The sequence below is a fragment of the Amphiura filiformis genome, chromosome 10 (genome assembly GCF_039555335.1).
Source record: "Amphiura filiformis chromosome 10, Afil_fr2py, whole genome shotgun sequence".
NCBI lineage: Eukaryota > Metazoa > Echinodermata > Ophiuroidea > Amphilepidida > Amphiuridae > Amphiura > Amphiura filiformis.
This window is the reverse complement of record NC_092637.1, coordinates 64,758,946-64,781,878: the sequence shown is the minus strand read 5'-3', so window position 1 is coordinate 64,781,878 and position 22,933 is coordinate 64,758,946. Positions and strand designations below refer to the sequence as shown.

General features: G+C 37.3%; 1 protein-coding gene across 1 annotated transcript in view; it reads left to right on the top strand.

The window, feature by feature from the left end:
- The first annotated feature begins 3,297 nt into the window (after positions 1 to 3,297).
- LOC140162362 (NXPE family member 3-like) overlaps positions 3,298 to 22,933 on the top strand; it is a 71,258-nt gene continuing 51,622 nt past the window's right edge. Inside the window, exon 1 of the mRNA XM_072185574.1 lies at positions 3,298 to 3,458. Within this exon, the coding sequence (XP_072041675.1) occupies positions 3,378 to 3,458 (81 nt within the window). The 5' untranslated portion in view covers positions 3,298 to 3,377. The remainder of the gene's footprint in view (positions 3,459 to 22,933) is intronic.

Below are 22,933 nucleotides of genomic sequence, written 5' to 3'. Positions count from 1 at the left end.
TTTTCGGATCTGGTGAGGCATATAGAAATGTAATTTAGTGGGGTGATGGTTAAGAGCAGTCTTAAGATCAGATGCTATTTTTGTCCCAAAATATGCAAATCAGCCACCTCATTTCCTTTTTTTTCTATTTTTAAAAACGCTTTTTGCCATTTTTCGGAAAAGGGGCAGTCTTAAGATCCCACGTGATTTTTGTCGCAAAATATTCAAATTAGCCACCTCATTTGCATATTTGTTTATTATTAAAAAGGCTTTTTTGCCATTTTTTGGAACTGGTGAGGCGTATAGAGATTTAACTTGGTTGGATACCGACATTTCTTGAACATGTTTTTACAATATTATCAATATGTACTTTCCAAGTGATATTCTGGTCAATTTGTAGACCTATAGAAATTTAGTGCTTGGGACTTGGGTGTTCTTGAGTGCCTATCAGAGTCAAGAAACAATTGCAAATTGTACTCGGGTTTTGTGTTCTTCTTGGTACCGAGTAACATATAATTAGTTTTTTAGCATTGACAGATAATTTATTTACCTGGAACCATCTATTCACATTAATAAGCTCTTTGTTGAAGACATCCTCAATAACATTAAACTGATTGTGAGAGTAAAATAAATTGGTGTCATCAGCAAATGAAATCACATCAAGTGACTCACTTATTAGGATTGAATCAAGTGACTTAGTAATTATGTCTACATAATTAACGAACTTTATGACTTTATACAATCCTGATGAATCTATTCCAACATGCAAATACATTTTTTTTAAATAAACACAAGGAAGTGTTAGCTGATACCTCATCAAATGCCCATCAGGCCTAGACCAAAAGAACAAAATAAATGCAAGAAGCCGTAAATGCGCAACATGGCAGAAGCAAGCATGATGTTGACGTGTACATGAGGAGACAGCTAAGCTATAAATAATAATTACAATTTATTTATCCCTTAGTGTACAAAATAGATTGACGAAGTGTGAGAATTTCATTTGCAAATTGTGCTACCCTGCAACAATGGTTGCCATCTGACATTACAAAAATGAATTTATTGTAATCTGAAAGATTTGAGAAACTTGGGTTAAATTTAACCATGTCATTAAGGTTACACGAAGAAACGTATAAAAAAACGTATAAAAGACGTATAAAGTTGTTCTCTAAAACCGCGTTTTCTCAGCAATCAAATATCGCAGTGAGTCAAATGTTGGTGCATGGATGTATCTTTACATTATTTTTGTGTGTTTATACAAATTTTTAGAATCCGTGTGAAAATCCTTCGTTTAAATCATTTTTACACACCATGTTCACAAGATCAAAAACGCGTTCCATGCAGTTTCTTTTCAAATGTTCGCTCCGTATAAAACCACGCCGAGTGATTGTTTTCTCCTTTTTGTATTGTACTACAAATCGACCAAAGAAATAATGTTGCCATGGGGAAGAACCAAATACAGTACCGATTAAATTTTATTAGCCCGTTTTTGGGAACAATTTTCGAGAATCTTGTACCACAAAACACTGTTATCATGGTTATGTTACATTATCGATATCTGGATTGTGGAACGTTAATTTTGATTTCTAACTGCCTACATTATTTCTCAAATGTCTGTCGCTTACTTTACCATTTGAATTTCACTCCAAATTTAAGCTACTTTTGCAAAAAACGAGGTTTTTCGCCATCGATATCTCCGACATTTACAGCGGTAATGAGCTTGTTTATCATAAGGGCCTGTTATGCACTATTCCATATTAAATAGTCAGTTTGAGATCAATCAATTTCATGTGTTCCTCAGTTGCTCAATCGGTTAGCGCGCCGGACTCACGTTAGACTATATAGTACTATATAGTTTTGAGCTGGAAAACTTTGGTACGTGTTCGAGTCCCTATGTTGTCCATTCCATGTATTTTATTTTATTTTTCTCTCACTTGTTTTCTTTTTTCTTGTTCGTTTCTTTCTTTCTGAGTGCAGCGATTGATTGTTTTTGCCCGTTTTTTTTTTTCATTGTATAATTCAGGAATTTTTAGGCTATACTAGTCTAATAGGCACGGCCTATGAATATATTTTTACAAATTAGATTAACAAAATATTGGTTGTTGGTTTTGTTATTGTTGTTGTAGTTATTGTTGTAGGCCTATATATTGCATAATCAGAGTATAAATAGGCCTAACTAGGCCTATTATAGCCTATTGAAGCATTGATTTATTTCACGACAGATATCATCCAGGATAATTTTAAAAATTGAAAATTTAGAAAATCCACAGGAAAATTGCCGAAAACGGCTGCCCACAATCACCCCCCCATCAGCCCATATGGTCCTATCATGGTCGCCCCTCCCTACCCCTGCAACATATATAGGGATGACTCACGAGCCGCGGTTTGTCCGTGGCCCTAGTTCAGATTGATACGCGTGAGTTCATTCTTTTTTGCATGGCTGTTTCCATTATTAACTTACGCCCCTCTGGAATCAAACCTTGAAAATCAATTGTATTTAACCTTAAAGAAATTGGATCTGATATCATTATGCGTTGAACAAATTATAAAACAGTGGAACTCATCTTCAATACAATTCATATTACAAATATTTCAAATTCGGTTCTGTACCTGGGTGTTATTATAACGACCCGTTTCAATGGCAATTGGAGCGCATACACACCTGAAGAGGGCCAAAGCCCGTCTATTACACTTCTTCATAATGGTGTTTACATACTTATTAGTGCCATAAGTGGATTTAAAGGTGCGATACGTACGAAGTTTATTGCGAGCATTTGGGTTCTTTCTTCGGTCATTAAAGATTGCCTCTTTCCAACGATTTTCTACAAATAATTTAGCAGCATCGGATATATGATTAACTAAGTTTCGAGTACCGATTTATATGTGCCGATCTATAACGCAGCGTAGGCTAGCTGCTCTCACTCGTGGAGGCCAGGTGGAGGCAGTCTAAAAGCAGACGACATCATGGCGTATACATGCTCACTCACACACAGAGAGGCCAAGTACCAGGCTATTGTCAGTAGCCTTAGTCGGATGTCCCTCGGCTCATTATGCGTCTCAAAACTATTAAATAGGTCGGAACAAAATGACCATGCGTGGCTGTGGATTCAACCTACCATGGCGATTTCTGCCATGAAGATATTGGGACGATGACACTGTGCCCCCTATTTTGGTAAAACATTATTTCGCCCACCCCCGAAATTTTCAAAATTCTCTTCAAATTCTCCATCCCGTGTAAGAGACACGTTATACACGTTATAATTTATATGTGTATGCCTACTTTAATATGCCCGGCCAGTTACTAATGCATGTGACCTTGGTTAACATGGTTATTGTATCAGTGCAGTTTTCGATGATGAAAATCTTTTGTACTGGGTTGTTACGTTTATGGCTCTCGGATTATGGCTATCAATTCTTTGAAAAGCAGAGGAATACTTGGATTTACTTGTGTATTTACATGTAGCTTGATTGTATATCTAACTGTAAGTCTATTTGTAAATTATATTATTGTGAGTATAAGCTAGTCGAAGGGCCATATGTCTCAAAAACCGGCGCAGTATTTGAGTCCCGTTGAAATAACGTACTTGTACATGTATAAAATGGTACACAACAGGGGCGAAGCCAGGTTTCTTGGTCAGGGAGGGCAAAATAAAATTTTTGGGGCACAGACGGAAAAAATTGCAGTTGCATCATACAATACATAGAGACTGTATGTCTTCGAGCTTCCCGAAAAGGGCCTTGGGATGATGTGCGCGCGTAGCGCGAAAAAAAAAAGGTATTTTACACTATTTTCGCCCATTCTCCGGCTAAAAAAAGGCTTTATTGTTATAATGTGCGCGCGTAGCGCGAACATTTTTTGTATTTTGCACTATTTTGGCCCTGAATTTTGCTAGAAAACGGGCTCCTTGCCCTTTTCTTTTACTTTGCCCTCCTGATTTTCTCTTTCATTTTTTGTCAGAGGGGCACTTTTTCTTTCATTTTTTTGTCAGGTTGGGGCACTCTCTATTAACTATAAGAATTTTTTTCCAACCCCATCCCCCCAATCTCAAAAAGAAATCTACGCCACTGGGTGGGGCGGGGCACCCGGCGCCACCAACCCTACTTACGCCACTGTGAGTCACTGGCTGAAAATGAGTTTTCGTTAAAGGCCCATATAAAAATAACAGATGTGGAAATAAGAGTATAAAAATGACCAGTAGATACCAATTGTAGTCCTACTAATTCATAGCAAATCTGATGGCCTTGGGGAAAGTTAGCCCATATTTGCAAGACTATCCATGCCTTTAAGGTGCAGATCCGAGCCATTTTTGCAAATAAAAAAGTTTCCAGACGTGCCATTTCCACCCAAGTTCAATGCCAAGTCTCATATTTTACCGAAAACAAATTGAGGACCTATAGTGTTTATTCTTGCCCAAATCTAGCCATATGCACTTGAGTGTATCTGGAAATAATTAAATTTAGATTTTTAATGGGCTACCCTCTCATATGTTAAAAACATTGCATGAAAAGAATTATACGTTTTGAACAAATTTTAGAGGTCCCTGCCGAGCATTTTAATTTTGCACAGAGTACTAGAAAGTAATATTTATCTGAAATATTTCCTTAGGGGCTGTGCAATAATTATGAAACCCCGAAGGGGTAAAATTTCAAACGGCTCGCCAAAATCGCTTGCCCCCCCCCTCTCGGCCTGCCAAAAATCGCTTGCCCCCCCCTCTCGGCCCGCCAAAAATTCTTTGCCCCCCCCCCTTGCGCATGCCAAATTTTTGGGATCCCAATTTACAAACCTTAAATGGTCTATATACCTGTTGCGAGCGCAGCGAGCAGGAAAATTTGCATATTTAAGCGTTTCCGTACTGTTTTCCTAAGCCTTTTTAGAGCGTTTTATTAAAAATCAAAAATCGCTTGCGCCCCCTCTCAGCTTGCCAAAATTGCTTGCCCCCCCTTTTGGCTCGCCAAAATTTCTTGCCCCCCAATTTTACCCTCCCCAGGGCTCATAATTATTGCACAGCCCCTTAAAAACTTGTGTCATCAGAGGTATTGGAATTTGTAACAAAATTGTGAAAGAAAATTCGGCCACAAAATTGCTAATTTTTCGCGCTTCGCTTGAATTTATTATGTCGCAAAAAGGTGCTGGATTAACTATACTTCAAGCAATATTTTCCAACCCCATCCCCCAATGTCAAAAAGAAATCTACGCCACTGGGTGGGGGGGGGGGTAGGGGCGCCGGGCGCTACCAACCCTACTTACGCCACTGTGAGTCACTGGCTGAAAATGAGTTATCGTTAAAGGCCCATATAAAAATAACAGATGTGGAAATAAGAGTATAAAAACTAGTGGCAAATGGTGGTCATAGACCACAAACCTAGCTGGGGCATGTTGGTGTTGTGGAGGTATCTGACCCCTACAAAATGTTCCAAAAATGCTCCCCTGGTCATGGGGTTTGTTTTCACCAAGTTTGAGTCCCGTACTCCCTAACAGATGTCCAAAAATTCAATTCTAAGATTTGACCCCAGATGACCTTTGACCTGACCTATGCATGATGTTCCATAATGTTCCCCTGGTCTTGAGGTTTGTTGTCACCATGTTTAAGCCCTGTACCTCTTACAGATATCCAGAAAATGAAATTCTACGATTTGACCCCAGATGACCTTTGACATGACCCTTGCACAGTGTTCCAAAATGTTCCCCAGGTCAGTAAGTTTGTTGTTGTGGAGTTTGAGCCCCGTACCCCTAACAGATGTCCAGAAAATGCATTTAGAAAATTTGACCTCTACATGACCTTTGACCTGACCCCTGCAAAATGTTCCCCTGGTCATGAGATTTGTTGTCACTGAGTTTGAGCCCCATACCCCTTGCAGATATCCAGAAAATGAAGTTATAAAGATTTTACCCCAGATAACCTTTGACCTGACCCCTGCAAAGTGTTCCAACATGTTCCCCTGATCATTAAGTTTGTTGTCACCAAGTTTGAGCCCCTGTACCCTTACAGATGTCCAGGAAATGCGTTTCTAAAATTTGACCTCTGCATGACCTTTGACCTGACCCCGCAAAATGTTCCCTTGGTCATGAGATTTATTGTATTGAGTTTGAGCCCCATACCCCTTACAGATGTCCAGATAATGCAATTGTAAGATTTTACCCCTTAATGACCTTTGACCCCAATTCTGTGTGCAAGGTATGGGCACTGGGTAAAGCCGATGCACATGTGTAAGTGACGACATTGTGCTATGTAATATGTGGCAGAAGAAGCATTTTGAAGATATTTGGTTATATACCGAAAATGCCCTTTAATGACATTTGATCCCAATTCTGTTTGCACCCTATGGGCACTGGATATAGCCGATACATGTGTGCAAGTTACGTAATTGTAGGGTGTAATATGTAGGAGGAGAAGCATTTTGAAGTTTTGTTGCCAGAAGAAGAAAGAAAGAAGAATCGGAGAGCATTACAGTACCTAGCTGGGGGGTGTAAACCCCCCAGCTAGGTAATGACCAGTAGATACCAATTGTAGTCCTATTATTATTAGTATTCCTCCAACCTTGCTATAATCCTACATAGCTTTTATTATTTTAATGCTTTGCATGTTAGCCATGCGCTTCAATGGAAAAAGTTCAAGTTTTTGAAATATTTTCTCAAAATATCAAGAGCTATCTTAAGAACTACTGGATCAATACTAGGCGTGTTTGTACTCATTTTAATGCATTTTTCATGCTGATTCCAAATATGGTCATGAAAATTTACATTTCTGAAATTTTTGAATTTTAAAAAAAAATTTGAAACTTGTCGTCTGCAGTCGACACCCTCGTGAAGAGAGTTAACTGTTTGAGTTTGGATAACATGTTCTGTATGCCATGTTGAAGAACAGTAAACTTTTGACTTTTGATTCTCCTGTGCCACCAGTTTGTCGTGAGATTTCAACTCCAATTTCAAGTAATTCATCATCAATTTCAACATATGCAACCAATTCTGAACTTTTGACACCATCTTTGCCATGCGTTTCTATGGTTACTCCTGGAATTCCGGACGCCAATGACTCATTGCATTTTTGTGCTCTGCCTACTTGCTCGGCAGATTCGTCAAACAAGTTTGGTCTCCGTTTTTGTGCTAGATGTAAAACTGTAAAGTACTGTTCAACTCGTCATCAATCTGAACATTGGCCTTGTCATCGAGACAATTGCCACCCTTGTGGTGGTTCATAACTTTCAGTTTTTATCCTTTTTGTTTTGCTTGTTTGTGTTTTTGTCACCAATTTTATGCAATTCAGTGTAATTCTGCTCAATTGTACTAATGTATTTTCTATATCACTTCAAGGTTGTGTAACCTTGTCAGTTTGCGCCCTTTTTGTGGCTGCAGTTTTGCTGCGAAGTGATATGGTTCATACATTTTTTCGGTCATGTTGAGCTTGGTTACACTGCCATGTAAGATTGTGTTTGGAGTGCGCCTCCACTAATAAATCTATTCTATTCTAATCTATTATATTCTATTCTATTCTATAATCTAGGTATTTCAGTTGTATTTAGTGATTATATCTTAAATAAAGATTAAACTTTTATTTAAATATGATTTTTTGGGACAAGTTAAGACAAACTTGAGAGATACGAACTCCTGAAGAGCGCCATCCCGAATTTAAGCCGACACTCTCGTCTCCTTACCAGTTCCGGCCATGATATTGTTCCAAGGGCCTATTGCCCATGTACGATTCGATTCGGAACATTTTCTGAACATATTTGTAATCTTGAGCTCCTATTCTATCGTTTTTATCAAAACAACCAAGAGTCACTCAAATGTGGTTCCCCCGGGACGCCGATATATTTCGCATATAGGCGCTATTTTTTACCGGAACTATGAAGGGTTACACCAAATGCGTAAGGATTTAGTGTAGTGCACCCTTTCAAGACAAGACTGGCACACTAGTGTTTTTTTTCTCTGTGACATAGGCCAAGGATCGAGCTTAAAATATAAGAAAATCCCAGCTAACCAAATAACGTTCTCTGAACGTTCTGAGAACGTATCGTTGACGTTTTCCAGACGTTTTGATAAAACGTTTTTAAAACGTAATTTTGTTGAAGGTTTTTGACGTTCTAAAAACGTTATTAAGAGACGTTCTAAAAACGTTTTCACAACGTAAACAACGTTTTAAAAACCTTTCCTTCGGTCACCCAGGACCTACAGAAAACGTATCGGACGTTGTAGCACGCAACGGACGTACTACGAACGTTGTAGAAACGTCCAAAACGTCCTGAAAACGTTATAGGAACGTAAAAAACGTATTGCATATTTTGTGATTTTTTTTATTGCAGGACGCACTTGTCACCATCAGACAACGTATGTTACGTTTCTACAACATTTTTAGAACATTTTAATGACGTATAGACAACCTTTACTAGTACACTTTACAAAAGTACCAAAAATAATATACATAATATACAAAACTATAGGTCCGGCTCCTGGGAAAAAAACGCGGTCCATGGCAGTTTTACAGTGACCAAGTGACGGAAACTCCGGACGAAAACTCTGTAGTATAAACACGAGAACCGTGTGTAGTGATACGTCTACCATGATGATAGTAATAATGTTTCACACCAGGTAATACGTATGACCTCAACAGTTCCATGTTCGACAGCAGCAGCAGCAGCAGGTTCTGTATTTTACCGGCAGGAATATCCGCATGATCCCGGGTAAAATATACACGATAAGCAGAAACACGCCATTGTATGCCTATACCTGTTTGGGATAATTATTATGTTTGGTACCTTATAATATAATTGTATCTACCGCCAATACATGTACCAACAAGACACTCGCATTTACATTTACAAAGACTACACCACACTTTCCGTTTTCACAGGGAAGTGGTTAGTCGGTAACACAAATCGCGGAAAAAACGTCACTTTAATATAAATAGGCCTACCTGAAAATGTCACTCCTTGGAAAATGTTGTTTTGATGATATACATAGAGGAATTATTCCCGGAGCCATGTTTCACCGTGAGATTACGGCATACATAATAGCACAGTTATGATACATTATGTACATACACGTTGTACTGTACACAGCACTGTGCTTTCGGCGAGTAACCGTTAGGTCAAGTTCAACTGTGACATTCCAATGTCTTTCAATATTATGCGTGGGCGCTAAATAGTCTTGAGGTCAAGACACAAAGTGAGAGTATACGTATAGGCACATATACATCGTTTTCCCGGGACCATTTTAAATCTTTGATCGAGGCTAACTTCCCTTTCACTATTTGAAATATTTGACATAGGTATATAGAACTATTTATGCAAGAGTATATAGGCCTAAATAATTGACTAGAACAAAATCGCAATAATTATTATTTATATTGACTCCATAGGCCTTGGCAAAATGCAAATAAACGCGGCATCTTCATATATACGTAATAAATTAAAATCAAATTTCTACTTGTAGAAGTTAAAATTCTTCTTTTAGGCCTACATTCCATTATACATTTCCAATATTCTATCGATAAAACTTAAGAAACGTTTAACAGACGTCGGCGCAAAATGTTTGAAGAACGTTGCAGGCGAATGTTTTATAAACATCGCAAAATAACATTAACACTTTATAACGTCCACAAAACGTCCTGTGAACGTCCTAATAAAACGAAATTAAAGCTTCAACATTATAACCAAATCACGACGTTTTAAAAATGTTTTAAAAACGTTTTGGAAGACGAAGACGTAAAAGACCTAACCAGAACCTAACAAAAACGTTTTGTAAACGTTTTGTGTTTGCTGGGATGGCAAGCAGCTAAAATCCGGGCCTAAAACAAAACACAACACCGCACTAGTGGTATATAGGCCTAGGGCCTACTATATTATGAATCTACTGAACTAAACTGGACATTTTCAGCTGCAAGTAATAATTTAAGACGTATCATTTATTTTTTTATAAAATTATGAAGTGTGTAAATATCGGCACTGGTCACATATTTTTTTAAGTCGCCAACATCTTTATGTAATTCTATACAAATTGGGGTTATAACATCACTTTTACTACGATAGTCACAATATGATTAAATGTTGACTTATAGTAATGCTTTTATTTGAACTAAGGGACCGTTCACAAACACTTGTAAGGGGGGCCTGATGCAAAAAAGGGGGCCCTGAAAATTTTTCACCCTCCTAAGGGGGGGCCCTGAAAAAAATGACCACAATTTTTCCTGGGAAAATGGAGTTTATATGCTTTTCTATGGGGTTGACCGATAATTTTCATGTCGAAAAGGGGGCCCTGAAATTTTCGAGGTCTGTAAAGGGGAGGGGGAGGCGAAAAATTTTCGCGATAAAATTTTTTTGCATCAGGCCCCCCCCCTTACAAGTGTTTGTGAACGGTCCCTAAAATGGAAGGAGATTATAAATCGTGCTTCATATGTTGACCGTAATTGATTGAAATTATGATGTCTAGCTTTTTATATTACCTATAAGAAATAAATTTTATTCTGTATGGTCAATCTTGATTAAAGTGCCATATGTGTAAAATATGAAATGTTTATCACCTATGTCACGAGCGAACCATGTTTTGCCCTAAACATGCTCTACTACGGCATTTGGTTTTAACAATTTAAAATCGTCACATCTCACTCCAGACAACATCCTACCTCTGGCAATATGCATGAGGTGGCACAAGATTTGGAATAAATAATTTTTTTTAAATAATTCATAGCAAATCTGATGGCCTTGGGGAATGTTAGCCCATATTTGCAATACTATCCATGCCTTTAAGGTGCAGATCCGAGCCATTTTTGCAAAATAATTTTGCTTCCATTCAAGCCCTGAAGTTGTTGAAGTTTCCAGACATCCCATTTCCACCCAACTTTATGGCAAGCCTCATATTTTACCAAAAACAAACTGAGGACCTACTAGAAAAGAATTATACGTTTTGAACAAATTTTAGAGGTCCCTACCGAGCATTTTAATTTTGCACATAAAGTCAATGGTGTTCCATAACCTCCATTCAATAATTAATATAGCTCAAAGTTGACCCCAAGTTGGCGAGTATGGAAATTGTTTACCCTACAGACTCTAAGTCATTCTATACGTACAAGAATATCGGGATTTAACTGTGTAGGGCGGTCTACTGACAGAGGAGCATGTTTGAATTAGCCCAGCAAACACAAAAACGTTTTAAAAACGTTTTAAATAAGTTATATTTTGGCTTTTGGTTTAGGTAAAAACGTTTTAATAACATTAAAATGTCGGGTTATATAAAGGTCATGATAACGTTTTAAAACGTTTTGTATGAAAACACACTACAACAATATTTTTAAATGTTTTCAAAAAATGTTATTGTAAACTATTTTTACAAACATTTTGCCAAATATTGTGTCAATACTTAAATAACATTATGTTAAAATGTTTGAATCCAGCAAACACAGAAATGTTCTTAAAATGTTTTTCAAAACCTTTTCATAACATTTAAATGTCGGGTTATAAAAGGTCATAAAAACGTTTTTAAAACGTTATTGAAAATATTTTGGGCAAACATTTTTCGCAAAATATTTTTTCAACCCCAAAATAACATTCTGTTTAGAATGTTTTGTATAAAGTTTTCAAGAATGTTTTTGGAATGTTATTAAAACGTTTTTATACCCTTTATATAACTCGACATTTAAGCGTTTTCTGTAAAACATTTTTGTTTGCTGAGCAGTAGATTATCAAAAAATGTTTTTTAAGGTTATGAAAACATTTTATACTCTTAATATACCCTTTATATAACCCGACATTTAAACGTTTTCTGACAAACTTTTATAACCTTTTGCGAATGATTTCGAAAACGTTTTGTGTTTGCTGGGAGGTCATCGTCGCTGGGCGGGATAAACCTCACATGTAATTCCATATGGTCAAATGCAAAACCTCATGTGTAAAAAGTGGGCCCCAATTACAAAACCTCATATGTGACGTGTCATGTCAAAAGGAGATACTTTTGGGCAGAAGCGTAAATGGAGAAATAGCCATAAATCTGCCCGGGGTGATTTTTTCACAATTTGGGTTTGTTGCGAATTTGTGATGTTATTAATGTCTAAAATATTGTCTGATAGTTTCAGACCGGAATATAACTGGCATTTTGTATTTTTTGAGCTGTTTTTCAAGAAAATTCCTACTCTCAACGTTGTCAATAATATTTTTAAAGGCCGATATCTCAATTTCCAATTTTATAATACCACAACTTACGAACTCAATATCTTGGCTTAGGAATGTCCGATTTCATTGGGGTAAACGGCGTTGTGGAGCAAAATATCTCCATATTTAAGACATGTAAAAACCTCAAAATTGATAACCTGCCCAAAAGTGTCTCCTTTTGACCTGACACGTCACATATGTGCAATTTTGCTCAAATTTTATTTTTGTGTATCAACTTGAAGGAAATGTTCCAACGCACCTTCTGGTCCTTCCCTTCTAACTGTAAAGTGCATAAGTGTCTGTAAATAACCAAAAGAGCAACACCATGTTCTTTGTATTTTCTGTTAATTTCTAACCGGTTTTTGCGTCTCACACAAAATACCAAAATCGTTACATGAGGTTTTGTAATTGGGGCCCACCTTTTTACATATGAGGTTTTGCATTTGACCTCTGGAATTACATATGAGGTTTTTCCCGCCAGCGACGACATGTAATTTGTGTTATATGTAATTTGTTATGTAGATTTCTCCGTAGTCCATGTCCACGTCACGTGCATAATCACTTGCACGATATTGTGCATAATCTCGCACAATTGATTAGCTTTGATTGAGTATATGGCATAGCCATGTTTAGTGAACAGCTTACCCACATCCCAAGGTTGTCTGCGTACTATTTTCAGTATACCATCTTCTCTGAGTATACATATCATTATTATGAGAAATAGGGTGTTGTGTTGCATGTTGGATCTGTAACCATGGTAACGGTGATGACAGAAAATACACACAATTCCATTAGGTATGAAATTGTAAGAGTTTAAGATGTTTTTGTATTGGCTGCCTGCCCGGCAATATTAATCTAGTATTAATCTGTAACATTTCTATAAGAAACATGTTTGTATTTTTTTTCTCAAAATTTTACGGCTTTTGTGCAATAATTATTAGCCCCGGGAGAGTTCAAAATGGGGTGGGGTGCCAGCGAGAATGTTTTGGCAAGCCGAAGTAGGAGGGAGGAAGCAATTTTGGCACACATACATTTTATACAGATAGACAAACATTAATTGCACCATATCCCATAATCCAATTCAATTCAATTCAATTCAATTCAATTGTATTCAAGAAACATTTATTTCACAACTTCAATAATATTATGATATGATGACAATGCCAGAACATCATGCAGTTATTGTTAACTACATGTATGCACACAACACAGGGGCACTCACAATAGGCAATTGAACCCTACTGGTAGCGCTGTATCGTAGCTATTGGGGATGAACTAGTTAGTATCATATATCAAAAAAAGTATAAAAGCTATGATTTTAGTACTTTCTCTCTGTTTCAATTACTTATTCTTTTCCAAATATCTGAATCTTCAACCCGGTACAAGCTTTAATAACGGGGGAACATACATTTTATTAAAAAGAAATCCTATCATCTATCCAAACTCGCCGTGTTATTCCAATGCATATTTTACTTCACCGGGCAGCCATTTTTTGATCGTATTTTGAAGATTGGCTTCATAAACCCGTCATAGGTACAAATTTAGTACTTTCTGTCAATCAATTATGGCTTATTCTCTACATGTCAATCTTTAAATAATTGGCATAGTCCTTATAATAACGGTACTCCGCCTTGATGAGTAAATGACAGCAAACAGCTGCAAACCAGTGAAAAATATCCCAAAACTCGGTCAGTGGGGCTGCGTTCGTACATGTCAATAGAGTCATTATCGATTGGATTACTCGTCCGTAGCGGACAATTCGGTCGCTCATTGGATCAATATTATCAGGTGTTAATACATTTGCATTGGACAATAGCATAGATGAACTCCTGGATGGGGCAGCTTTAATTAGCATGAGGCCGCATTGATATGTAAATAGCGTATTGTTATTTAAATTTGTGCCCAGACGTATTGAGGGCGACAGTCATGTTATCCAGACGGAGAATGGCTGCATATGCCGGGCATGTCAATTTGCTGAGTGAAGGCTGATAATCACCTTTCTGTATAGGTAATAAGCTAGTATATTTCGTGTACCAGTTGGTTATAACAACAAATTAGTATCATATTAAATATATTAAATGTATAAACTTTGAAATGTACATGAATTTGAAGAGCAGAGCTTCGAAATGTAGCTAAGTCAGGTGATGTGAAATTCTGCTGCGTGACCCCTCTGCGTGGTAGAATTATATTCATAAAACATTGAATTTAACAGATATCATGGGCAGCCAACCACGATTTATCAGCATTTAAAATATATGTTAATTAACAAAGATAAATAATAAAGAGTACAAATGGCAATTAACTAGTAAACAAGCCTGAAATCTTAAAATGTTGCCACGTATTTCCCGAACACATGATGTGTCAACATGTGACCACTATTCAGATTTACCGTAAATATTTGGAGTATGCTTGCACATCATGCACATACTCTGTGCATTTCTTTACTTCCGTATAAAATCAATAATTCATGCTGGGAGCCAAGTAACATTGTCTGCTCAGTGCAGATTGGTATTTTATTTTACTTGAGAGCATAATAGAAATACATAAAGACGAATAAGGCGCCATGATGGAAGGTCAGGTCGGGTATCAAAGGTTATTATAACTTAAATACTACTTGTATTTCCCACCTTGCCTCTGTCACATATTTCCTTCATATTATTGACAGCAAGTCCTAATTTTGACTTTGCTATTGCAAAATGTCATTTCATATCAAATTAGTAGACTTTCTTTGAAAAAACATATGTGACCCCTCAGCACAACTGAGCCCGGATGTCGCCAGTGCCACTATTGAGATATGCTCCATTGAACTTAACAATAAACAATAGGAAACAAAGGATGTATTGACTGTTTTATTGATTTTTCACTACTTAAATGTCAAGTACTATAGACATGATATACATCATTTTAAAGCTAATTTCAAGCAGAATATTTTGGTTGAATATCTCAAAAATGATGATTGGCGACTTCCGGGCTCAGTTGTGCTGAGGGGTCACATATCACTGGTGCCTGATGGGAATACCCGTCCGCCATTTCATTAAACTGGATCGTTTTCGCCTGTTTTGTGCCCAGATGTATTGGGGGCGCGCTATACTCTCATTGAACAGGCAAAGTTCGCAAAACTAACAACGTTGTTATTTGCCAAACTCAATTAACATGATCCAAGGGGTCGAACATGAATTATTCATAACGAGCTATAACGGATCGATAACTGGCCTCACTTTCTAGCTAGTAAACCAACTGAATTTTTCATAGATTTTGCGTTGCTAATAGAACAACCGTGAATTTAGTGTCACCCCCTTGACAATAGATTACTATATAATGGTTTAGTACTGCATATATCGGTTTAATCTTCAATAAGCGGGTTTATGGCTGGAAAGGTCACGGTGAATTCGCCGTGGACGTAAGTGCACTATGATTAGCGAAACAACTAGACAAAATTAATTAGGGAAGCAGTTTATTCGATCACAAGCCCACTGCTGATAGTCAAATGCGATCACGGTAGAACAAACAACCATCATGTGATTGAGCAAGAGACAAGACAAAGGTGAGCATGAGATATTAGGCCTAAGGAGTACCATCAATGAAAAACCTGAAAAGGAGTTGTAGGGCAACACGCGCGGAGCAAGCTCGTGGGGTGCGGGGTGCGGTTTACCGGCAAACAGTACAAAACAAAACAAAAATGAAAACATTCAAGGTTCTGCGGTTGAACAGACAAACAGTAAAAGGCAAGACACTAGAATAAAATAAGATGTGAACAAAAGTCAAAGAGAATTACTGGTAAACCGGTTGAGAAAGTAAATTGCTCTTAAAATCATGTAAAGAAGCTTGTGGATGTGGCATTTTGGATAAAAATTGGGAATAGAGTTCCAAATGTTAACTCCATGCACTTTAATTGAACACGAGGCGGATAGAAGTTCTTCACACGCCTTGTATGAATGAATGCCAATGCCCAGCATAAATTAGCATAAAAATGCCAGGTGATCAATGTTAGAAAATCATATCGAATCATAATTCTTCAGATTTTTTTTTTTTTTTTTTTTTTGCCGCCGAAGTTTTTTTTAATTTCGCTGCCTTTAGGGGCAAATTTGCGAAGTTGCCTTTTTCAATATGAATATATACCCCTTTATACAGAGTTGGGTAGGGAATTTTGTTTTTTACTCATCAGTGAGACATATTCTTTTATCATCTCACTAGTGGGCAAAGTTTTTTTTTCAAAACATTTTATTTTCAAAAAAATCTCTAGCCCCCCCCTCCCTAACATCTAATGGTACGTCCATTATTGGCGCCTATCCCATCCTAGACCTGCATAGTAGTTTGGCCATGCCCACAAATAAGACCTTGCAGGAGTGTGCTCACATACAGTAAGCCAAATAATTAAGGTACCAGTTATGATCATAAGCAACATTAGACGTACCAATTGCATTATGTACCCACCACTGATCTTTTAATTGGTAGAATTCAGTCTAAACTACTATTAACAATTATCTTATTGTTGCTATTTATTAATATGATATTAAGGTATATACATATTTCAGCCAAAAAACAAAAACAAAATTCTTAATTAGCTTTTAATTAGCACATAATTTCTTAACGAAGCGCTCATATGGGCCTGTAATGCGTAACAACCGAGCTCGTGCAGCCTCGCCTTTTTTCAATTTTCTAAGAGAATTTGAAGATAATTCCCAACAAATAGGGCATCACAGAAAAGCTAAGACTCTAAGCAATGTCGCTGAGGGAAAGATTAAGTTCAAGGATCGATTTTTTGTGAATGAAGTTTTGTTATTGAGTAATGTTATGTAATGGTTTCCTATGAAAGTGAGTGAAAGTTTGTTAAACTCACACCTGGATGTGAAAACTGTGAAAAAATCGGCCAAAACGCTATCATATGAAATGAACAAATGATAATGTTCAAAATAAACATCTTTAGGATGACAAAAGAATGCACCAGGAGTTCAGAGTGAGATGATTTCCATGATTAGTTCACTACTCAAGATTGACTTCAACAGTGATTACAAGCTAAGTTTCTGCTTAAATTGTCCCCTGTAGTAACAGTAATTTTGCACTGTTGTTCTTTTACATACTAATGAACATGTGATTGGAATAGCTCTTTCCAATATTTTTTGAGACCAATATACAAAGCATGTAATGCCCTCTGATTTCTATTGTTAACATGGTTAACGTGTATGCCTATTTTTATGCCAGATTTATTGTGTTAAATGTTGTCATTATGAACTTTTTAAATGACATTTAAGTTTCAATATCAATTCTAGGGTTTCATGTTAGCAAAAACAGAGATTTCTTCATAATAGATATAGATGGAAAATTGCAGTGTGCATCTTAGTGTCACGCTTGCACAATCACAATAGGCATATACAAAAGAATTTGGCCAGTTCTTTTGTGCTTACCTACACACAGCAGTGTGTGCTATTTCTTAATTTATCGTAGGGAGGCTATCCTCCTACGATACTTGAATTTGTACGTGGCCACGAGCTTACTTCATTTTCAGTGAAATAGTGTGAGTGCTTGGGTACATGGTATTAGGTTTCGATTAGACTATGCCATAGTCGAATTTTATTTAAAATATGTCATTATTAGTCATGCTGAACCCATTTCGTTGAACTCAAAATTATACTGATGTTTATTAAAATTAAAGTATTCAATAGTAAAATGGTCATAAAGAGTTAAAAATATCAGACGATTAGTGACAATAAAAGTAATTGAATGCAACATTATCCTGCATAATTATAACGGCTCACTTTAATACTGAACAATTCTGATTTTGGAATCTACCAGTTTATTGATAGCGAACCCCGAAATTTCGACTATGAACTTTGAATTGTACGCAGAACTTTACCCCCTGGACTTTGCTCTCTAAAAACACAATGTCAAGCATACTTGTTTATCAGTCCATTAACCACAAGTACGCGCTAGATGTTTGATGAGAGATTAACTTTCGCGTCAACACAAAAGCGCCGCTAATACCACAGACAGTTGTTTACGGTGTAATTAATGGTATTGGCGCGGGCCCAGACGATTTAAACCATAGCGAGGTATGGGCGACCAATCACAAGGCAGATCCATTTAAAGATGCATTACATCATCGCCAATTTTAGTTAGGCCAGAAATTGGCCTAACTCTCCATAGAGTCCCGTGTTAAAAATCTTAACCGCAAGGCAATGTCAGTAGTCCACTTGGGAAGCTAACAAACAGAGGGAGTAGGGTGACTGATCAGATGTGAAAATCTATCAATTGTGCACACATTAATTAAATCAGAGTTTTAAGCTTAAATACAATATCCAGAGTATGCACAATGGGTAAGTGGACTACGGGGTAGTCTAGGTTTCGATAAATTGTGGTGTAGTAATTAATGGATATTGAATTGTTTTTTCAATTGCGATTTGTGTAGTGGAGCGTGACAGGGTAGAAAAATGTGTTTTGGGAGGAGTTGATGATTTAATGAATGTGGTGTTAATGAATGTTTGGACTGGTTTTTGTGGAGTTTCAAGGGTTAATATTAATTGGAATTTGCAGTGGGAATTGGTAAGTTTGTTTAGTTGAACTTGGCCAAATTGTTTGTTTTCAGTTGATGGAGATTAATGGAGAGAGTATTAACATATGGATTGATAAGGTTGTGAATGCACAATGATCCCTAGGGAGTAGTGAAAGGTGTTTACTGGAAGTGAAATACCAGTAGGGATTTTAGGAGTTGTAAGTGCAGTAAGTAATGTGATATTGATTGAATGGACTTGAACCAAGTTCAAGGTTGTAGGAAGTTGTAACCAAATAATTTAGTTACTTTGAACTCAGAAAGTTTTGTAGATGACTTGTGTGATAGCTGCTGTAAGGTGAGTGGGTGCTGTTTGTGTTATTCTCAATTGTGCGTAATATGGGACGTTTGTTTTAAAGGAGCTGTTATATTAGTGGCAGGATTGGTGTGGCTGTTTTGTAATGAAGGGAGTGGTGTTCACACTAGCTAAGGGGTGTTCAGTTGTAAGTATGCGAAGGTACTTTCACACTAGCTGTATTGCGAGAGGGGGTATTTAACTCGAGTAAACTGGGTATTTATACCTCGAGTAAAGTGCCCAGTTGTTGTAAGCGTGTGGTACTGTACAATACAATACAATACAATAAACGGAATTTATATAGCGCCTTAGCATAAGTATGAACAAAGCGCTTTACAATGATCTTAAAAAGTACAACTTACACTACATCTTAGGCTACACTTAATGTACAACTTAATTAAAAATAAAAAACTTAGTTTGGAAACAAATATGTTTTCAGATTAGATTTAAAAGTGGCCAGACTATGTGAAGTACGAAGTTTTACAGGTAATTTGTTCCAGAGAGCTGGCACAGAATTACAGAAGGCATTATTCCCATATGTTGTGTGAGTTCTTTTACATTCAAGCAGACTGCCATCAGCATGTGATCGTAGGAGCATACCATCAGAAAATGTGTGAGATTTTAGGAGATTTTGTATGTACAGTGGTGTTGTTTCATGTCTACTTTTATAAGCGAATGTGAGTAGTTTGTAGGTAATACGCTCATTTACTGGAAGCCAGTGAAGCTCTTTCAGCAGAGGAGTGGTGTGTTCCATACGGTTTGCCTTGAAAACAAGTCTGGCAGCTCTGTTTTGTATCTTTTGTAGTTTTTGTGTGTTTTTTACAGTTGTTCCATATAATAAAGAGTTACAATAATCAATTCGAGAAATAACAAGTGAGCGGACAGCATGGTTGCAAGTATCTTTATCAATATAACCCCTTTGACTCATTACAAAACGTTTGTTTAAGAGCTTTAAAGACAGATATTACTAGTACTTGAGGAATATGTCACTAACCATTTGCTTGCCTCATCAGGGTATAGATGAGTACCCGGGATATAGTAAACCTTAGAGGAGAAGGCCCTGTAAGAATGGGTGACCATTATTGGGAGAGTATGTTTAATATTCAGTAGTAACACTAACATCAATCCCCATCGCACCAGTTCTTTTGCCCAATATTTCTGTACAATAATTGAATGACCTTTGAATGTGCTAGGTACAAAAACTCATATTCCAAAAGATGAGGTCAAATTTGAGCAATGATTGGTATTATGCTGGTGAACGATAGCCTTTACGGAGATGGTGTCACTGTACATACCCACAGATTATAGGGACTGTGGTATATATGAATATGAACTTGACCAGGTCAGTGACTTTCTCTGTCAAAACATATTATGGTATTGTTTCAGTGCGAAAGGGAGATATCTGAACAAAATGATCATAGTGCAATTATCTTGATTGTATCAAACAGTCAAAAGTCTTTTTGAAACCAGTTTTATGATGTAAGTTGATGTAACAACTTAACCTTTGTTTGAGATAAAGAGGTATTGCAACAATTTTAATATGTCTTCACATCCGAACTGGATAATATTTTGATGGATTTGGACAGATTTGTTGGGTGATTTGTGTTTGTAATTTTTGCTATTCGTGATGTGTATTTTGAGTTGTGTTGGTGGAAAAGGTAAGCTTCTGAACCAAGTTTGAACTGATGAATGCCAATGGAACATGTAGTATGAATTGAGGGAATCATTCTAAAATTGTCAATTGATCAGAATTTTCAGCAGTAGGCCTATTGATCAGAATGAAATGGGGAAATGAAAAGTACAATCAAGATCGCTAGTTCTTATTGACAGAACGAACTCATAAGAGTCATAAGTTCTGAATATTGGGGAAAATATCTCAGGTTTGGGCATATAGCCACAAAAAAATGGTATTTATAAACAAGCAACAAGTTAATAATAGGTCATCACTGGAGTGATTGGTTTCTGGCCCCCAAGTAAACCATATAATAACAAAGCTATTGTGGCACTCGACTGCCCATCTATATGCTTGTTCAGACGATCGCTTGTAAAGTCGCTTGTAACTACATTCAAATGTAAACTTGCATGTAGTGCCCGTCTAAACGCACTCGCATGTAGCTACATGCAAGTTACAAGTGACGATTTTACATGTAAGATATCTTACATGTAGCGAGCCAGGGGCACTCCCACTGTGGAGGTCACGCGTATGTAGGGCTGTTAAGACCCCTTTTCAGCGTCGCTCTACCCAAAAACCCCATATTTTTTACGAACACATGTTCTGTCACCCGAAGGCCCCTTATTTTTCCATTTGATCTGTCACCCAAAGACCCTTATTTTTCAATTTGAACAGCAATTTTCATTTATCACTGATTTTGTTACCTATTATTTGACAAAACAAAGAAATTTGAAGCCTTTTTGAACTAAAAAATTTGATTTTTGAGGTTTTTTTTTTTTTTTTTCGGCTCTCACCCAAAGGTTCCAAAAGTCATGTTCTCACCCAATGACCCCATATTGTTTACATTTTGCTCTCACCGAATGGCCCTTACTGCGAAAGTGCCAGCCCTACACCTATATCCATTTCATATTGAAGTGCCCCCCCGGGTAGCGAAGTACATTCGAATGTAAGGCCAGTGTGAACAAGACTTGCTTGTAAACTCGCATGTAAGCATGACCTTGATGACCCAATTCTATTCTGATTGTGCATAATCATGGCATAATTTACCAGTGAAGGTCACTCTTACTTTTGAGTTGATAGACCATGTTGGCTTACAACTTACAAGTAAGTCCCGTGTGGACACACACTCCCTTGCAGCCTAGTCTCACTTCCCTGGCATAATTTAATTGCCGGCTTGCTTGTAAGTGGGCTACCGTCTAAACACACCTAATTTGCAGTTGGTGGTGCAATAGGAAAGGTTTTGGGAAGGATATCAGCCTTTGGTAGGGCATTAGGCACAACTAACCACCAACATCCTAACAACCAAGCCCCAACCTCACCTCATCCCCGCCCCCATCCAGAGTTACAACAGCCATCACAGAAAAAACCTACGATATATGTGGCTCGAGAGCCACAGCGGCTCTAGTTGTTACTTCTGGTTGTTACACATTTGGTAGGTCTGATCTTGCTTATGACCTTATGTTCATCCCTGTATATCCTAAACAAAGACAGATGTGTCGTACTTGGAAGGCCCCACGACAGGGTATTAATTCCGATTTCGGAGTCCGATATTGGAGTTATCGGAATTGCAATATTTATTTGTACTTATTCCGAGTTATCAATATTATTTGGAACAATCCGCAGTTAGTTGAAATTAGTCGGAACAATTTGGAGTTATCAAATTAATCGGAACAATCCGGAGTTATCGAAATTAGTCGGAACAATCCGGAGTTACCGGAATTAGTCGGAACAATCCGGAGTTACCGGAATTAGTCGGAACAATCCGGAGTTACCAGAATTAGTCGGAACAATCCGGAGTTATCAGAATATGTCGGAACAATCCGTAGTTATCGGAATTATTCGGAATAATCCGGAATTAGTCGGATTAATTTGGAGTTATCGGAACAATCCGGACTTAATGGAGTTAGTCGGAACAATGCGGAATTAGAGGAATTAGTTGGAACAATCCGGAGTTATCAGAATTAGCCGGAACAAGATAGAGTTATCGGAATAGTTTGGAACAATTTGGATTGAATTGTAGAAATTAGCCAAAACAATATGTAGGCCTAGTTGGAATTAGCCAAAACAAAATCCAGATTTTAAAAAATTAGAAGGAAACCTTTCTCTATCCCATTTTTTATATGGCATGAAAATTTCCAACATAATAATCAATTCGATCTCATTATTATGTTATCTATAGGCCTATTACAAGCTAGTTGCTATACTAGTGACCAGGATGCCAGGGTCTGTGATGTGGCATATATGGCTGACCTAATGATGAAACTCCCAATGGGGGTAGACGTAGACGTGTGCCTCAGAACAG